This window comes from Plectrocnemia conspersa, unplaced genomic scaffold, assembly GCF_051122295.1.
Source record: "Plectrocnemia conspersa isolate PC_06_02 unplaced genomic scaffold, ASM5112229v1 ptg000005l, whole genome shotgun sequence".
Classification (NCBI taxonomy): Eukaryota; Metazoa; Arthropoda; class Insecta; order Trichoptera; family Polycentropodidae; genus Plectrocnemia; species Plectrocnemia conspersa.
Genome location: NW_028277169.1, coordinates 900,062 through 916,431, shown reverse-complemented (window position 1 = coordinate 916,431; position 16,370 = coordinate 900,062). Strand labels below are relative to the sequence as shown.

Below are 16,370 nucleotides of genomic sequence, written 5' to 3'. Positions count from 1 at the left end.
TAATTGTAGGAGAGTACAACGTCCCTTCCAGACCTTGGCCTTCTAACAAATAACAACTCTCTTGTATTATCTAATACAGATCTTATCAGAATCTTTAGCGTGTATAACGACGTAACATATGTAGATTCGAACTCGCAACTGGAAATCGTCATTTTAATACCGCATACAGGAACAGCTGTATTTGACTCATAAATAATCACAGCTTTCAGATGTTTTATCCAACTATCGGATAGTATTGTCGGATGCCACTGTATTTGCAAACTAGCCCAGTGGTTTTCAAACTTTTTCAATTCTCGGCGCTCTTATTGAACCCAGGTTTTCCCAAGGCGCCTTACGTCTAATTCTAACAAATACCCTTTGCAAAATAACGAATATTATATTTATTTAAGAGTTAGATAGAAATTGTAACAGTAAGTAATTATTTGTAGAAGTGTTTACAAACAGCTATTACCAAGTAAGTTACTAGTTCACTAGGCGTTGCATCCTTTCATAATGAATACAAAGTGAAAATAAAATTATAAAAATTTGACCGCAGTTTTCCAGCGACATCGTACATATAAAAATATTTTTTTATATCAAGTTGTTACGTTTTTTAAAAATTAAAACGTTTAATATTTTTATTAAATTATATATATACCATCTTTTTTTTACAATTATCTTTCACATGTTAATCAATTTTTTTATATCTGATTAAAAAAATAATGTATTTATGCTAGCAATAAATTATTTAATGTCACTTTTTATATCCGTTTTTGTAAAAATAAAATTCACCTGAAAACTGTTGCAGTGTCTTAAGTCTAAAGTATTATCTATTATGGGTGAAGAACGCCTTTCCAAGAAAATTCATTAATTTTTTCTATCGTCTTCTTGGATACATGAGGAATTAACGCTGTCTTAGTGTAAAATTATTATTCTTTAATTTTTAAAGTGAGATCTTTTTATGGCTTGAGTCGCTTTTAAACGAATTAACTGAGCACACTATGTGTCTGTTGTAATTATCTGTCTATAATTCAATAACTCATAATGAATTATGCCTTTCATACCCCACCAAATGCAAAGCATTATCTCATTGAATTGTAATTATTTTTCGAGGTTAGAATTCGGGATTGAATAAAATCTAACCATTAAAGGATTCATCGTTACCCTAGAGATATTCTACACCTTCAAATTCGAGATCCGAATCATTGGAATCATTATATCTTTCGGAAATCACTATAAATATTATTTAATCTAAAGTTAGTTTATATTAAAATCAATAAACGAAGTGAAAATATTAAATATATTTGTATTTTTAAGAAGTGCAAGAATTTTCTGTGCTTTGATGTAAATCTCCCGACGATAACCAAACAAATACTGACACACGCTTGAAACGCCGTCTGATGAGTGTATCAGAGCGAGTCAGAGCGCAAGGCACCTTGCCCTAGTTCTCTCGCTCTGTCACGCGCACTTATGCATCTCAATACAAACGAATCCGTGCGAGAGAAAAGGGGATATACTCACCCATCTCTCTCTTGCGAAATTATCTGACAAAGCGGTATAGCATGGGCGCGTGAAGTTAACAAGCATTAACATTTTATGTATTCTCCCTATAGTTTTAAATTTTGAAGACTAAAAAAAATATCAGTCACGCCGGATTCACTTTTTCCAAAGAAATTTGTATAAAAATGATATTTTAAATATTATGTAAAAATGCCATCATGATGCAATAAAAAAACTTGTCAAATTTATATTAAATCAATTTAACTTTTCAACAATGCCAGATGTTCTGATAAATACATAAATGTTCAGCAAACACTCCGCCATGAAAGAAGCCGACGTACAAGTTGAAATTTATGGCTGCGAAGAAACATAAACATTAATATTTAGATAATATTCGTGAGTAGCACATACACGTACATAAGAATCGGCGTGTACACACGGCGCATTCAAATATCGATCGTGAGTCGGGCGTAGAGCTCCATTTGCTGCGTTGGCAACCCTGCGGCGCGCGGAGGTACGTCTCGATCGATCTGCTCCCGAAATGGCTTAATTTCAATCGTCCGCCAGCCGCAATCGGATTTTGCGGCTATCGAATCGGACGCGAGGGCAACAGCTGGCCGCCAAGCGAGACATTTGGGCCGCCGCCTGGGTCCCGTTATTCGGAGCTTTCACTCGAGGCCGAGGCAGCGCCCCCCGCGCGCCGCTCCCTCGCGAGTCACCGTCGCCAGGTGAGTCTCACGTCATGTTCGCATTGCCAATTGACACTCGAGTGCTGTGACAGTGTCGCGTGACGTCATACGGGAGCACCGTCTGACGTCGGAAGACGATCAAACGCGAAAGCCAGGTAATTGTGTTCATCGGTTCCGCTACCTGTACTGTTTTATGTATTAAAAAACGCCATATTGACCCCGTTAATCAGTCGTCTCGGTGGGAGATCTCACATTTTAAATATAGACGTACGTCTAACCATACGTAAAGCAATCCCCAAAATCCACGCCAATTTCAATTATTAATAACATGAATACATTATTAAAATATTAATAGGTAGAAGATGGCGACTTTTGCTTTTTTAAATATCTATATATCTGTATTATATTATGACAATCATAACGTCAAGAATAGTGTCCATATTTGTTAATTTTTAAATAATACACTACAAGTGCAAGCATAATTTAAATAAAAATTAAATATGGCAACTTTAATTTTTTTTAATACACACACACATATATGTATATATTTATATATTGATAATCATAACGCTTAAAATAGCGTCTATGTTTGTTTATCTTAAATTGAATGGTAAATTTTAATTGATTTATGGGGAGTTTCGATCTTTTCTGTAAATATATATAAAGTAAAAAACTTATACATTTGATAAATTAGCTATAATTTAAATGTATAGTCAAACCCCAGATTGGCAGCAAGCTAGATCTCACTTTGTATTATAAACTTACAAAATTTTAATTTTGCCTCAAAAATTTCACATCCCTCCACTGAAACTCCCTAGCTATGCCTCTGCCCTAGGGTAATGTTATTATTGCTTTAAATGACAACCTGAATGTGGCAACTAAATACAGATCAAATGCGCAAAAATTTGTCCTCGTGACATTTACAGTATGGTTAAATATCACACCAATTTTACAAGATGATAGTGCAACATATTTGTGAATGTATATACAATAAAAAGCAGTATAGGCTGAGAAAATATTGGTTTATAACAAAGGACCATAAACTGCTAGTATATCCTTCTTAAAGCAGATAAGAATGTATGGGGTTCGTAAAGCAACACAAGTATACATTTGGTACGATTAATATGTGCATTTAAATAAATACTTCATTCCATAAAACGAATTGTTTGTGCATTTATGTAAGGTAAATCTTTTTATTCGTTAGAGTGTTATTCATAAGGTATTCACTGTTCTGACCAACGCTCGCTCGCTACCGCTTGCTCGCACCTAACCTGTCCAATATTAATAACAAACAATTCGTTTTATGAAATGCTTATTTTATATACTGCTCATTTAGTGTCCTCATATACATTCACTCACAAGTCTGGAAAAGTGGATAGATTGCAAACTAATAATAACAAATAAAAATTATACAAAATGTGTAAATTGATACATGAATTCAATTCATGCATGATTAAATATTAGATAAACAAATTGTTTGAAATTAATCATTAAATTTTATTTCATTATATATGACGCAATTTTTAATTTTATCTAATACGCATAAAAATGGAAGATGTATTTATTTTTAATGGAAATAATGAGTGAAGATAATAATGTTATTTTTTATTGCCTGATATATATATATATATATAAATGTTTAAAATTATTTTGTTTTTAATATAACTTTAAATGTCAAATATACCATTTAACTATAAGTAAAGGTAATATTGACAATGGTTTGTTTATTATCGTGTCAGCTGTTAATAAACTGATATTGATATAATAAATTGTTTGTATTTTTGCCAACTAATGCCCTTTCAATTATATAAATTACTATACTAAGAGATAAGAATGATGTTTACTTTCATTGGTGTCTACACTGTCGTATCGTTAATTAGTGTAAATTGACTTGAACTCTAAATAAACATCATATAGGTCACAATGATTGTTATTCTTGTTAAATAGTAATGTAATTTAATTTGACATGCGGTTGCATGTTTGATACATTAAACTATAAACAATAAATATTCTCAGTAGCATTTTGCTGAACCGTGAACACGAATACTTGTGCTTGCTGTTTATGTTATTAATTGCCGCATTTTATTATCTATATATATATATATATATATATTGATTATGTAATAAATATTGTTTATAAACATATTTTGTATACTTGTGCGATATGATTTGTTAATTATTTATGTTTACCTACATATTTTATGTACGTATACATTATAGTCGACATTCACATTGCTTTATTTATTCTTATCTACTAAAAATATTTTTTCTAGTTACTGTTTTTCAATTATTACAATATTGTAATGAATTGCTTTTGCGTATTATTACAATTAAATATGTTTTTATGTGTATACAGGTGGCACGAAACGTATAATCGATACCGATGTTAACATTTTTACTTTGCAAAATTACGAGAAACAGAGTTGGAAAGAAACGTGTACGTAACTAATATGTATTATTTCTGACAAGTTTGAACTCAATCTCAAAACCACAATCTCTTTCCTTTGTGATAAAGAGTTTCAAGCGACTTTGCGAATATAAAAATTCTGCAAGTATCAGTATAAACCAATTAGATCATATTGATTTTGGTCATTCTCTTTTACGATTCCGTTAATTGAACATCACACTGTTACACAGGATATGAATAAAATTATAGTTTTATAGCAATTTTAATCAAAAATTGCGACCATATTCAACCGACAGAATAAATCATTTGTATATGCCTCACTATCAATGCCTCAGTTTTCTCACTTGCGTTAACATTGAATTCTTGATTAACAATTGCAACTGTCGTCGATTCTTGTCGTTGAGTTTTGAAATTCAAAGTGCTTTTGTATATATACACGTGACAAAGCAATTTGCGACACGTCTTTGGTCGAAAATGAGTTTCTCTATCGACTAAAAGTTGTTCTCGTAACAATGCTTAACATGTTTTTGTTGCTGATGTGCAATTAGCAGAAGTAAATGTTGCAAATAACCGCCTTTTAATGGTACAGATTTAGATAACGACTGCTACATTGTAATGTCATGATAGTATCTTTTACTCTTGCAATATTTATAGTACCAACATATTTTATTCATATAACTTGTCCTTGAAATGTTACATTTTTATTATTACCAAGTACCAATTTATAGTTAAAATCGTTAGAAAACGTTTTGCATTAAGTTGATTAAAATGGCATTGATATCATTTAACATATTTTTGCCGTGTAAAATTGACATCAGTTAAATTGGCTGGTTAACGCTTTGTGCCTTTTGTATAACATTATTATTATCATCATCAATAGTTGCGATATCGAAACGTAAATATATATATATATATATAAATTTAGGCTCATTGTTATTATGATACTAATTGGCTCACAGGCGATAGTTCCTCACTCGGTGTCATTTGTCAATGATTTTTTAGCGACTGCTTTATATTTATTTCATCTTATTCCTTTGTAGAAAGAGTCTTGTCTTGAAGAAAGGTCAATCCGGGCATTACGGTGGCCCCTGAAACTCCAATACCGGCGCCTCCAGGTACATCTGTTAATATTATTTATATTTTAATTCAAATTTCACATAAGAAGGGCGACGGTGGCGACGTTCATATAAATTATAAACAAATTGATTTTTTAATTTCAGTTTTTTAATGATAAAGCGATATTCTGACTATCGATTGTCGACAGGGCTGCTGGAGATGACTGCGACGGACTCTCCAAACCGTTTTAGCGGCCACACGTTAGACAAAGCTACCAAGGCCAAGGTCACACTAGAAAATTATTACAGTAATCTTATTGCTCAACATCTAGAGCGAAAACAGAGGTATGGCTGTGCTTAAAGATTGTTTTTACGCATACCTATTTATGTGCATTTATGATCGATTTATCGATTCAAGGTTGAACAAACTCGAAGAGTCCCTGAAGGAGGAGGGACTGACTGAAGCTCAAAAGAATGAAAAAAGACAGCAACATGCTCAGAAGGAGACTGAGTTCTTGCGGCTCAAGCGGTCACGGCTCGGTGTCGAGGATTTCGAATCTCTCAAGGTAAATTTTGTTACTTCAAAAGAAATTTTTTTTTTTAATACCAATTAACTTAATCAAAATACAGTATTTCCTCTAAGAGATAACAATTTATTAATATAAGGAAATTGTGTAGTTGTCAATTTTATAAAACATTTTTGCCACATTAATATACAATTTTTCCCTATAAGCTTCTTAATTTTTATATTTTAATAAATAAATAAAAAGTACCAAAACAGTCATTTAAGTACTTCACACTAGTAGAGTACGATCGGGATAAGCATTCCGGTTTGTAGTTGTATGCGTGTAGGCTCAAAACAATTTCGCTCAGAATATTATTTAATTTTTTACTTAAAAAATACATGTTTATTTAAAGAGTCCTTTATAAATTGGTAGACATTATAATTTATTTCCTTTGATTTGTTCGGAAAGTGGTTATACATTATTCTAAAAATATTAAATGAATCATAATTAATTAACCTAGTCGAAACATAATAATACAATAAATTTAATTTTCATAATAATTGTTACCTTTCTTTTTAAAATAAATCCTAGAAAATAAAATCAAGAACGTTCCGTGTCACACTGAATTTCAAAAATGAGTAACAGCAATTACGAATCAACGAATGTCCTTAAAAGAGAAAGCAAGACAACATAGATTCTAAGTCAATAGGCACACGCGCCTATATCGATTCTCCCTCCCATGTAACTGTATACAATACATTCACAAAACGGAATCGTTATCCCGAGCGTACTCTAGTACATTACAATAAATCATAAAGTGAAATTTGCGTGTAATTTGTTTTGATTTTGTGGCAAAAATCGTATTATTATTACACCCATACCTCGCTTTACGGCCTAGATACGTTCCACGAAACTTGGCCGCAAAGCGAAAAGCCGTATAACAAATCAATTATTCTAATACAAATTCAATGGGATCGGTTCCAAATTTGTTAAATATGTAGCATGGTTTATCATTTAAAATGCATTTTATCTTTTTATTTCATTTAAATCAAAAATACATACATAACAAGTACATAGCGCTACGTTCGACGTCAGGATCGTTTTCAAGGAAGATGTTTATTCCTTGTTCGAAATAGGAAAAAGCTTTTGACAATTTTTTTGATGTTAGCTGTTTGGATACAACAGGCTCTGTCTCTTCATCAAATGCCGGTTCTGCTTGCAACTGAATGAGTTCCTTATATGAATTCCCTATCAGCTTCAAGTAGATCAAGCACATCACGTTCGTTCAAACCTTCAAAGCCGAGATCATGTGCTAGATCCAAAATGTTTTGCCTAATTTCAGGAAGGCAATTAACTTCTGCATCAGTACTTTTTACACATTCTGGCCATATTTTTTTCCAAACATGGTTCATTGTTGTTAATTTTAATTCCTTCCATGATTCACTGATGCTGTCAACGGCATCCTTGATGTTATAGTTTTTCCAAAATGTTTTAATTGAAGATTTACCATCGGTTTCCCTTATAAGTTGTCGGAAAGTTCGGCGTAGGTAATATGCCTTAAAAGTGGCTATTGCACCCTGATCCATTGGTTGGATCAGAGCTGTTGTATTTTTCGGAAGGTACTCAATCATTACATCACCAGATAGTTCGGATAAATTAGTAGGATGCCCTGGTGCATTATCCAAAAATAGCAAAACCTTGTTGCTTAAGTTATTGTCTCGCAAATATTTTTTCACTTCTGTGCAAAAGTGATTTTTGAACCAATCCTCAAAAGTAGCTTTAGTCATCCAAGCTTTCTTGTTGGATCTCCATATGACGGGTAATTGATTTTTATTTAGTCCTTTAAGAGGCCTTGGATTTTCGGACAAATATATTAAAAGTGGTTTTAGCTTAAAATCACCTGCGGCATTTGCACCAAGTAGAAAAGTTAATCGTTCTTTAGACACCTTATAACCAGGCGCAGATTTTTCGGTTTTTGAAATTTACGTGCGATCAGGCATTCGCTTCCAATAAAGCCCTGTTTCGTCTACGTTAAACACTTGTTCAGATTTATAACCACCTCTTTCAATAATTCCCTTTAAAATGTAGGGATATTCCTTAGATGCAGCCTCATCGGCGCTAGCTGCTTCACCTTTCATTTTAAAATTATGCAAATTAAATATATTTTTAAATTTTTTTAAAAATCGACTTCGAAAAAAAGTTTTTTTGCCGTTATAGCGAAACATTTTAGGCCGTAAATCGAAAACGTGCCTTAATTGAAGAGGGCCGTTATAGCGAAATGCCTTATAAAGAGCGGCCGTATAGCGAGGTATGGGTGTATTACCGTTCTGTCATGTTCGCTGATTGTAATCCACATAACGCATTGAATTAATCTTTTTTTATGGATGTTTGACATTGGGTCCTGTGGTATCTATCCGAAAAAACTAGCTTAGTGTGCCACTATCTATGGAATGAATGTTTGTACTATATAGAAAAAATATTACAACTTTATTTTTGACCTTGAATATATAATAGATCGCAGCGTCTTGTTGTACACACTTAAAGATCGTAAAATAACGCTGTAAATTGGCGTAACAAAGCTATTAATTATACGAGGTGTGATCAAAAAATACAGTGAATAATTTTATTACGAACAAAGTAATAAGCTTGTATCAAATTCGAATTAATCTCCTTGGCTAGCGATTACCTTATCCCAACGTTGATTCCATGACAAAGTATTTCTGAAAGGCTTCTTTTGGAAGGGCCTTTAGTTGCTTTGTCATGACCCTCAATGTCGGGAATGGTGGCAAAACGTTTTCCTTTTAACACGGTTTTATTTTTGGGAAAAGCTAGAAGTTGGATGTTGTTAAATCCGAAGAATAAGGTGGATGTGTGATAGACAGGAACCTTTTTTTCGGCCAAAAATTCGCGAATCAGAAACGAGGTGTGGCACGGTGCGTTGTAGTGATGAAGGAAGAAGCCATTGGCTAATTTTTCTGGTCTCTTTCTCCGTACATAGTTTCGCAAACGTTGCAGTACGCCCTTGTAATATTCGGAGCTTACAGTGGGTTCCCCTTGGAACGAACTATGATCGCACTATGCCCTCACTATCGAAAAAAACAATTAGCATGACCATGACGTTCGACTGACTGACGTGCCTTAATAGGGCGTAGAGAGTCACTCGATTTCCATTGGGAAACCTACATTTTTATCTCAGGGGTCATAGCCATATACCCAACTTTTATCTCCAGTTATAATTTTGACCATGAAGTCCGGATCTGCATCAAGATGATTCTTCAATTTCATGTAAACTGACACACGATTTTCCTTCTGTTCGTCTGTCAAAAGTCTGGGAACAAATTTCGCACTCACTCCTCTCACTTGCAAATTATCGGTTAAATGCTTTGCACAAACCCATACGTAATGTTCAGTTCTTCAGTAAGCTCTCAAATAGTCAATCGCCTGTTTGAATGAACCATTTTGGAAACTTCACGTTTTCGTATGTTTTTGAGATCGAAGGACGTTTCAACCGTCTTCAACTGACCTATTTCCGCTTTTATATCGCCCATATCACTTGTAAACAGTCTTCACCACATTATCGCCATACACTGATTTTAACATTTCATTAACTTCTTTAGCACTTTTATGCAGCTTAAAACAAAACTTAATGTTAACGCGTCCGAAATCACGCGACACGGTAAACACAACTTAACTCTTCCGACTCTGGTAGCCGGCTGACAAGTCAAAACTTGTTCAAACTTGACACTGACTATCTCAACTGATCAGGGCATTGGACTTATTACTTCAAATGGATGTAGCATCATCAATTGCTGCTATAAATTTATTTGCTGTACTTTTTAACCACACCGTGGTTTTTTTTAATAAAAATAAAACGCCACTTAAATGTTAATTAATTATGTCTCAATTTTGATTTTATGTGAGCCACAGATTAAAAACTATGGATAAAATAATTTTAACATATGTATGCAAGTCAAAATTTTGCCTAATTATTTTTTTTTTTTCAAATTCAAAAGTTACCATATTCTTTCTTTTAACTTTACGTTGTGCGAAATTCTCGCAAAACTGCCCATTGTTTTGTATCAGGTGGTGAAAAACGAGAAAGTGTTAATAAATAGAACTCTTATTTTGTTGAAACAAATGTTTTAAATATTAATATGAAGCGGTTTTGCCTCGATTAATTTGTATGGTATCAATTTGCCCATTTATTTCAGTTTCCTAAGTCTTTGATCTCGATCACTTCTATTATGGATAAACTAATTACCTTCACAGTCTGAAGTATTGGAAGCATATTTCTTGATCTACATTCATTGTTCCTTTCTTTTTTGTAGTAAAATAATTCACGAATTTTATACTGCAATCTCTAAAATTCATATATTTATATCGATTTCAGGTCATCGGCAGAGGCGCTTTCGGGGAGGTTAGACTTGTTCAAAAAAAGGATACGGGGCACGTATACGCCATGAAGATTCTTCGCAAAGCCGATATGTTAGAAAAAGAACAGGTTCGTCCGATTCGAATTTTTTTTTTCATATCAATGTTTTACACAATCTTTATTTTAGGTTGCGCACGTACGAGCCGAACGTGACGTGCTAGTGGAAGCCGACCACCAGTGGGTCGTTAAAATGTTTTATAGTTTCCAAGATCCAATGAACTTATATTTGATTATGGAATTCTTGCCCGGGGGCGATATGATGACACTGCTCATGAAAAAGGACACACTTAGCGAGGAGTGCACTCAGTTTTACATGGCTGAGACGGCACTGGCCATCGACAGTATTCACAAGCTGGGTTTCATACATAGGTTCGTATGTCAGTAATTCGAAAATTATCAATAGCATCTCAACTTAAAACCTTATTTTTCAGGGACATAAAACCTGATAATTTATTATTAGACGCTAGAGGTCATATTAAACTCAGCGATTTCGGTTTGTGTACAGGATTAAAGCAGAGCCACCGTACGGATTTTTATAGGGATTTATCTAGAGCGACGCCGTCTGATTTCAGTGAGTTATTTGAATGCAATAGAAACCAAAACAATTTGTCGCTTATTAACGTGTTGATATCACAGTCGTAACGAGTGGAAGTCCAATGGACTCGAAGAGGCGCGCCGAGTCGTGGAAGAAGAACCGCAGAGCCGTTGCTTACAGCACTGTGGGCACGCCCGATTATATAGCTCCGGAAGTGTTTTTACAGACCGGGTACGGCCCGCAGGCCGATTGGTGGAGTCTCGGCGTCATCATGTATGAAATGCTCATCGGCTATCCGCCGTTCTGCTCTGAAAATCCGCAGGAGACGTATAGAAAAGTAATGTCCTGGCGAGAGACGCTCGTGTTTCCTCCCGAGGTTCCCATTTCCGAGGAAGCCAAAGAGACTATTTTGCGTTTCTGCTCAGAGCCCGATCGAAGGTAAGAATTATTGATTAGTCGACTTCTGCATGTCCTACGTTTAATATAAATAACAATTTCACGTTATTCCTTCTCAATTTAACACTTAATCTTTAATGTGTCAGGACTATTACATAAAATCAGAGTGATTTTTCAGACAAATTTTTTGCTTCTCAGATTTTCCCATACAGGATTGCTAATTTTTTAACTACGGAGTCCAATATAACAATTAACTTGAACGAATCAATATTTTTTCAAAATATCCGTTGTTGGTATTTTGATTATTTTTATAACATGTATAACTAGTTGACGTTGATAAAAAACGGACAATTAAATGTTAAATAAAGATTGTTTAGGGATTTTTGGCGGTGGCTTTTATAAAAATGAATGGCAAATTTTGGATGTGATTAACAAATAAAAATTTGCTGTGTACACCGACTCAATGGAAGCTAAATTTTTACCCTTTAATTTGTACATTGTTATTCACCGACAAGATCATTCCTAAATATGCGCCCAAAGCTTATTTTTATTACATATATTATGCTGTATGTATTGAATATGCTGATGACATCCTCGAGTGTGTCTTAATTTTACATTATTGAGAGTGGCATTTTTGTCTAAATCTGTTAGAAAGGATCGTCATAAAACATAATAGTAGTGTCATGTAATAAAATTAATCCTCGCGTAACTTCAAACAAAGTTTTTCTATTGTCTTGCCTAAATGATCTTTTTCCATTTATGTTACTTTTATGAAATTAATCTTTTATTATTTCAAGTAAAATACCATAAGTTTAACAATAAGCAGCTTGTAGAATTATAAAATGAATAGTTTCATCAGACTATGATGTATTTAAATATATCAATGAAAATGGACTTTTTATAGTGTCATTAAAATACTTCAAGATTTAGATCTTTTTTATTTTTACTTATACAGATAAACCCTAAAATTACAAAACACTATTTCATAAGACTACTAAGCTTAAATTTTTAATCACTTCGTTAAGAAAAAATAGTTTAAAAAAAGGACATAAATATGTATCTCTGTGGAGGGTATGACGCAGATGTATTAGGTTTCGCTATTTTTGTGTGCCGTTAAAATCAATGATTAGGCTTCATCTTTGTTACAAAATGTTACTTCATCTTCTGAATAATAGATGCTCAGTTCTCAATTTCGTCTTTATGTCCGTAAAGTCATTGCATTCTTACTCTATTTTGATCTACCGTTATGTCCGAGTCACGGTTGTCTGGTTCCTTATCAGTTTGCATTTCCTGAAGCTGTGCATGTCAGACTCGATATACGGAGCTATGCACAATCTTTCTATGAGAAAGAAGAAAAGAGACATTGCAAAATATAATTTTGAATCGCTTTCCTAATGCTGTCAGAACAATCACTCGTTTATTTAATTGTGTTCTAGTTCCATAAAAGTATTTTACGGTTTCGTAACCCTAAGGGGTGTGACTTTGCAGCCAGTAAGACGCAGGTAGAAACTAGTAAGAATTTTATTTAGTTTACTATGATGGGCGAAATCGTTTTCTCCGAGCAGTGGTGGAGAAGTCAGTGGAAGATCCTTAGAGTTCTTAAGGTTGATCCCTCTCAGGATGTAAGCGTCCATGACCGTATGTTGTCCGCGGACGAGCAGTGTCTTCACATCCTTAAATATTCCGGGCTGCACAGCTTGCTGACACATTGATCACAATCATCTAGCCAATCATTGCACTCGCTTTTTAGAACAACGAAATATATATACGCCTTTAGAAAGTGACATTTGCTTGATGGACATCTCCGAGGTCGAACTGTGCAACGGTAATATTGTTGCCTTACAGTACTTTTTGTCTTCTGGTGATATATTGCCTTCCGTGATCGTTTCGCAACAAAGAAATATTCTGTCAATGTACCGGAGAATCCTTACGTGTTAATAATGTGATCCTTTTTTCTAGTCGTAAGGAGGGCCTTTGTGTGGTCCCATCCTTTACACTATATTGTCTTGTTTCTCTCAATTGATGAATGATCATTTTTGGTAACAGTCATTAACGTGAGTTTCAAAAATAAGATCCCTCACATTATATTAAAAAATGTAATAATAGTTGCATAGAGATATATGAATCTCTTGTTTATTTTATAAATGTATAATTCATTATAAATTCTATTTCTTTTATAGATTGGGATCCGGCAGAGGCATCGAAGACATAAAATCGGCGGCATTCTTCTCTGGCGTAGACTGGGGTCATGTGCGTGAGCGCCCTGCTGCAATTCCAGTTCAAGTCAAGAGCATCGACGACACATCTAACTTTGATGAGTTCCCTGACGTAAAATTAGAGATTCGTGAGTGTTTCATCCCATATCCGCTTCATGTATTTTTTTTATAATAATATATTTATTTTCAATTGCAGCATCAGCTCCATTGCCCCAAGACGGCGAAGTTATGTATAAAGATTGGGTATTCATTAATTACACGTTCAGGCGATTCGAGGGTCTCACCCAGCGCGGCACGCACATCAAGAAGTAATTATATTACAAAAAGAAAGAATAGTATTCTATTATTGAAAAAAAATGTTTTTTTCTATATTTTATTCTTTGTGACAAATTGTACGAGAAAAAACAATTAATATTGTATTATTATTATTAGTTGTATATTTGGTTTCGAAGGTAATTTTTTTTTTATGTATTTGTTGATATATGCATACTTATATGTAATAGATAACAATATAATTTATAAGTTGACTCTTATTAGTTGCATTAATTAGTTATATGTAATAAATAAATAAAATATAACACACAGCTCTCTGTCGCTTTAACACATTGTAAGCCATTATTATATTATTATTTTTCTCGTAATAATTTTTTAAAAGTATTAATATATATATTTATATATATGATGATAGTGTCTGTGATTACTTTTTATGTTTCTCTTCCTCGTACTTGCGATCATTTGATAGTTTCGTTTTCCGAAACGTCAAAGAGTGTCCAGTAGTAGGTTTTATGTTGTGATTTTTAAATAATTGTTATATTATTTTATGAATAGACAAATATTGTGTGTCGGCTTACAAAGTGTTAAATATTTTGAATGTATTTAAATGTTCACGTATATATGCGTATTTATATTATTGAATATGCATACATATATATTTACATATGTTTGTCAATGTCGAATTTATTCGAAGCATTAATATATTGTAAATAATTTAATTGCAAATATATTTGTGTTTAAACAAATATTATTTGTTTCATTTCAGATAACTTAAAAAGATTGTTTTGGAAAAATAAAACTCAACTGAGTAAATCAGGCTCAGCTGGATCAAAAAGCCATCTTAATAATAATTTGGAAACACTGCTCCATTTATCATAAATGAAAATGGCTGTGGCTTTTTAATTCGGCTAATACAGTGAGTGGACGTTTTCTTTAGCATAAATTGGCATAAAAATGTATTTTTATACACAAAGTCCAATACAATATAAACGATGAATTGGTTCATTTCAGAATTCTTAATAAATTGAACATAAATATAAAAATTCAATTTAATATTTTCAACAAATAAAATTTAATGTGTGAAATCAGATTTATTAAATAAATGTGATTAATAAATAAAAAAACTTGAGGAACACTCAGTGCCGCAACTAAATTTCCATGTTTTATTTTTGGACCCCTTATTTTTTTATTGGAAAAGATAATAATAAATAAAATGTGATTTAACAACTGTTCATATTTATAAATAAAAGTGATTATTTTAATTGCACTTTAATAATTTGTATTTATAATAAATATTTAATTTATAACTATATTAAATTGATGTTTTTATGTATATTCTTGACACTTAAATGATCGTTTTTTTGCCACCTTCTGCAAGATAACAGGTAATTATGCAATAATTTCGCGCAATGCAGGGTTAAAAGAAAAAATATAATAACTTGAAATAAAAATAATTATTGATACATTTAAATTAAAATTATTTTATAAATGATTTTTAATCTGCGGGTCGCTTAAAATCAGAATCAAAACAAATAATTTACATGTAGAATGTGTTTTATTTTTATTTATAAAGAAATTTAAATAAACTTCAATTGGCGGCCAATGTGGGGCAAATTAAATTTATAATATAATTTATGACTGTCACACTGAAAAATTGCTGTCTTTTTATTTTTTCGATGTGCATACAATATTTCTTTATACAGTGCAAACATTTATTCAATAGATCAGTGGTTAAAAAAACTTTTTGGGGTCGCAAATTCAAAGAAATATATTTGACAAAATATAATGTTATTATTCAACAATAATCAAGTACTAGTAAAATTGTGAAATATAATTAGATTATCAAAATGTATATTCATTTCTATGATGGTAGCGGGGCTAACAGGAAATACCGCCAGGTGGAGTGCCAAGTGACGCGACGCAGATTGCGTACTGTCTCTTAGCGACTACTGGACAATCAACACGTGATTAGGATGACTTAACAAACTATTTAATATTTAAAGTATATGTTTTAACGGAACGGCTAACCGTCGAGTGACCGTATGTGGTGTTCATATTGCTTCACATTCCACTGTAACGTTATATGAGCGATTCTGAGATTTCAACCAACATCTTCAAAATATAATAAAAAAATGTAAAGTTGGCAAAATATCTACCGGCAAATGAAAAACTATTTAATATAAAAAAATGTAACGTTTTTAAATATTTTTTGTCAAATTTTTTTATAAAATCTTTTTAAAAGACCACTATTATATTTAATCTTAAAATTATGTATTACGCATAACGTTATTAATGATCCATAGGTACTTGCTGTCATACAGCGGAACAACGTTACATCATAACTTACGTTATTCTACAATTGAAAATGTTCATTCTTGACAA

At 32.7% G+C, this 16,370-nt stretch overlaps 1 protein-coding gene and 1 long non-coding RNA gene across 8 annotated transcripts; one reads left to right on the top strand and one right to left on the bottom strand.

The window, feature by feature from the left end:
- Positions 1-1,712: 1,712 nt before the first annotated feature.
- On the bottom strand, positions 1,713-2,031 carry LOC148234622 (uncharacterized). Its single transcript, XR_015809507.1, has 2 exons — positions 1,897-2,031; positions 1,713-1,836 (listed from the first exon to the last, which is right to left on the bottom strand). It is a non-coding gene; the product is annotated as an uncharacterized LOC148234622 (long non-coding RNA).
- trc (Serine/threonine-protein kinase tricornered) lies at positions 1,779-15,141 on the top strand. 7 transcript variants are annotated; one of them, XM_088185564.1, is made up of 11 exons: positions 1,895-2,207; positions 5,616-5,690; positions 5,796-5,975; positions 6,049-6,196; positions 10,527-10,637; positions 10,696-10,937; positions 11,000-11,139; positions 11,205-11,541; positions 13,680-13,843; positions 13,912-14,023; positions 14,755-15,141. In XM_088185564.1, the coding sequence occupies exons 3-11, from the start codon at positions 5,803-5,805 to the stop codon at positions 14,756-14,758; spliced, it is 1,431 nt and encodes a 476-aa protein (XP_088041690.1). In that variant the 5' UTR covers positions 1,895-2,207; positions 5,616-5,690; positions 5,796-5,802; the 3' UTR covers positions 14,759-15,141. The 7 variants fall into 7 exon arrangements, with proteins under 7 accessions (XP_088041691.1, XP_088041690.1, XP_088041692.1 ...); XM_088185568.1 differs by having other exon boundaries at positions 1,941-2,207; positions 5,840-5,975; XM_088185569.1 differs by having other exon boundaries at positions 2,184-2,323.
- Positions 15,142-16,370: the final 1,229 nt, after the last annotated feature.

Excerpts from the sequence above, each read along its gene's own strand:
- trc (XM_088185564.1), top strand. The coding sequence starts at position 5,803 with ATGATAAAGCGATATTCTGACTATCGATTGTCGACAGGGCTGCTGGAG. Across the intron at positions 10,938-10,999 it reads AAGCTGGGTTTCATACATAG|GGACATAAAACCTGATAATT; the intron begins GTTCGTATGTCA and ends CTTATTTTTCAG. Across the intron at positions 13,844-13,911 it reads TGACGTAAAATTAGAGATTC|CATCAGCTCCATTGCCCCAA; the intron begins GTGAGTGTTTCA and ends TTTCAATTGCAG.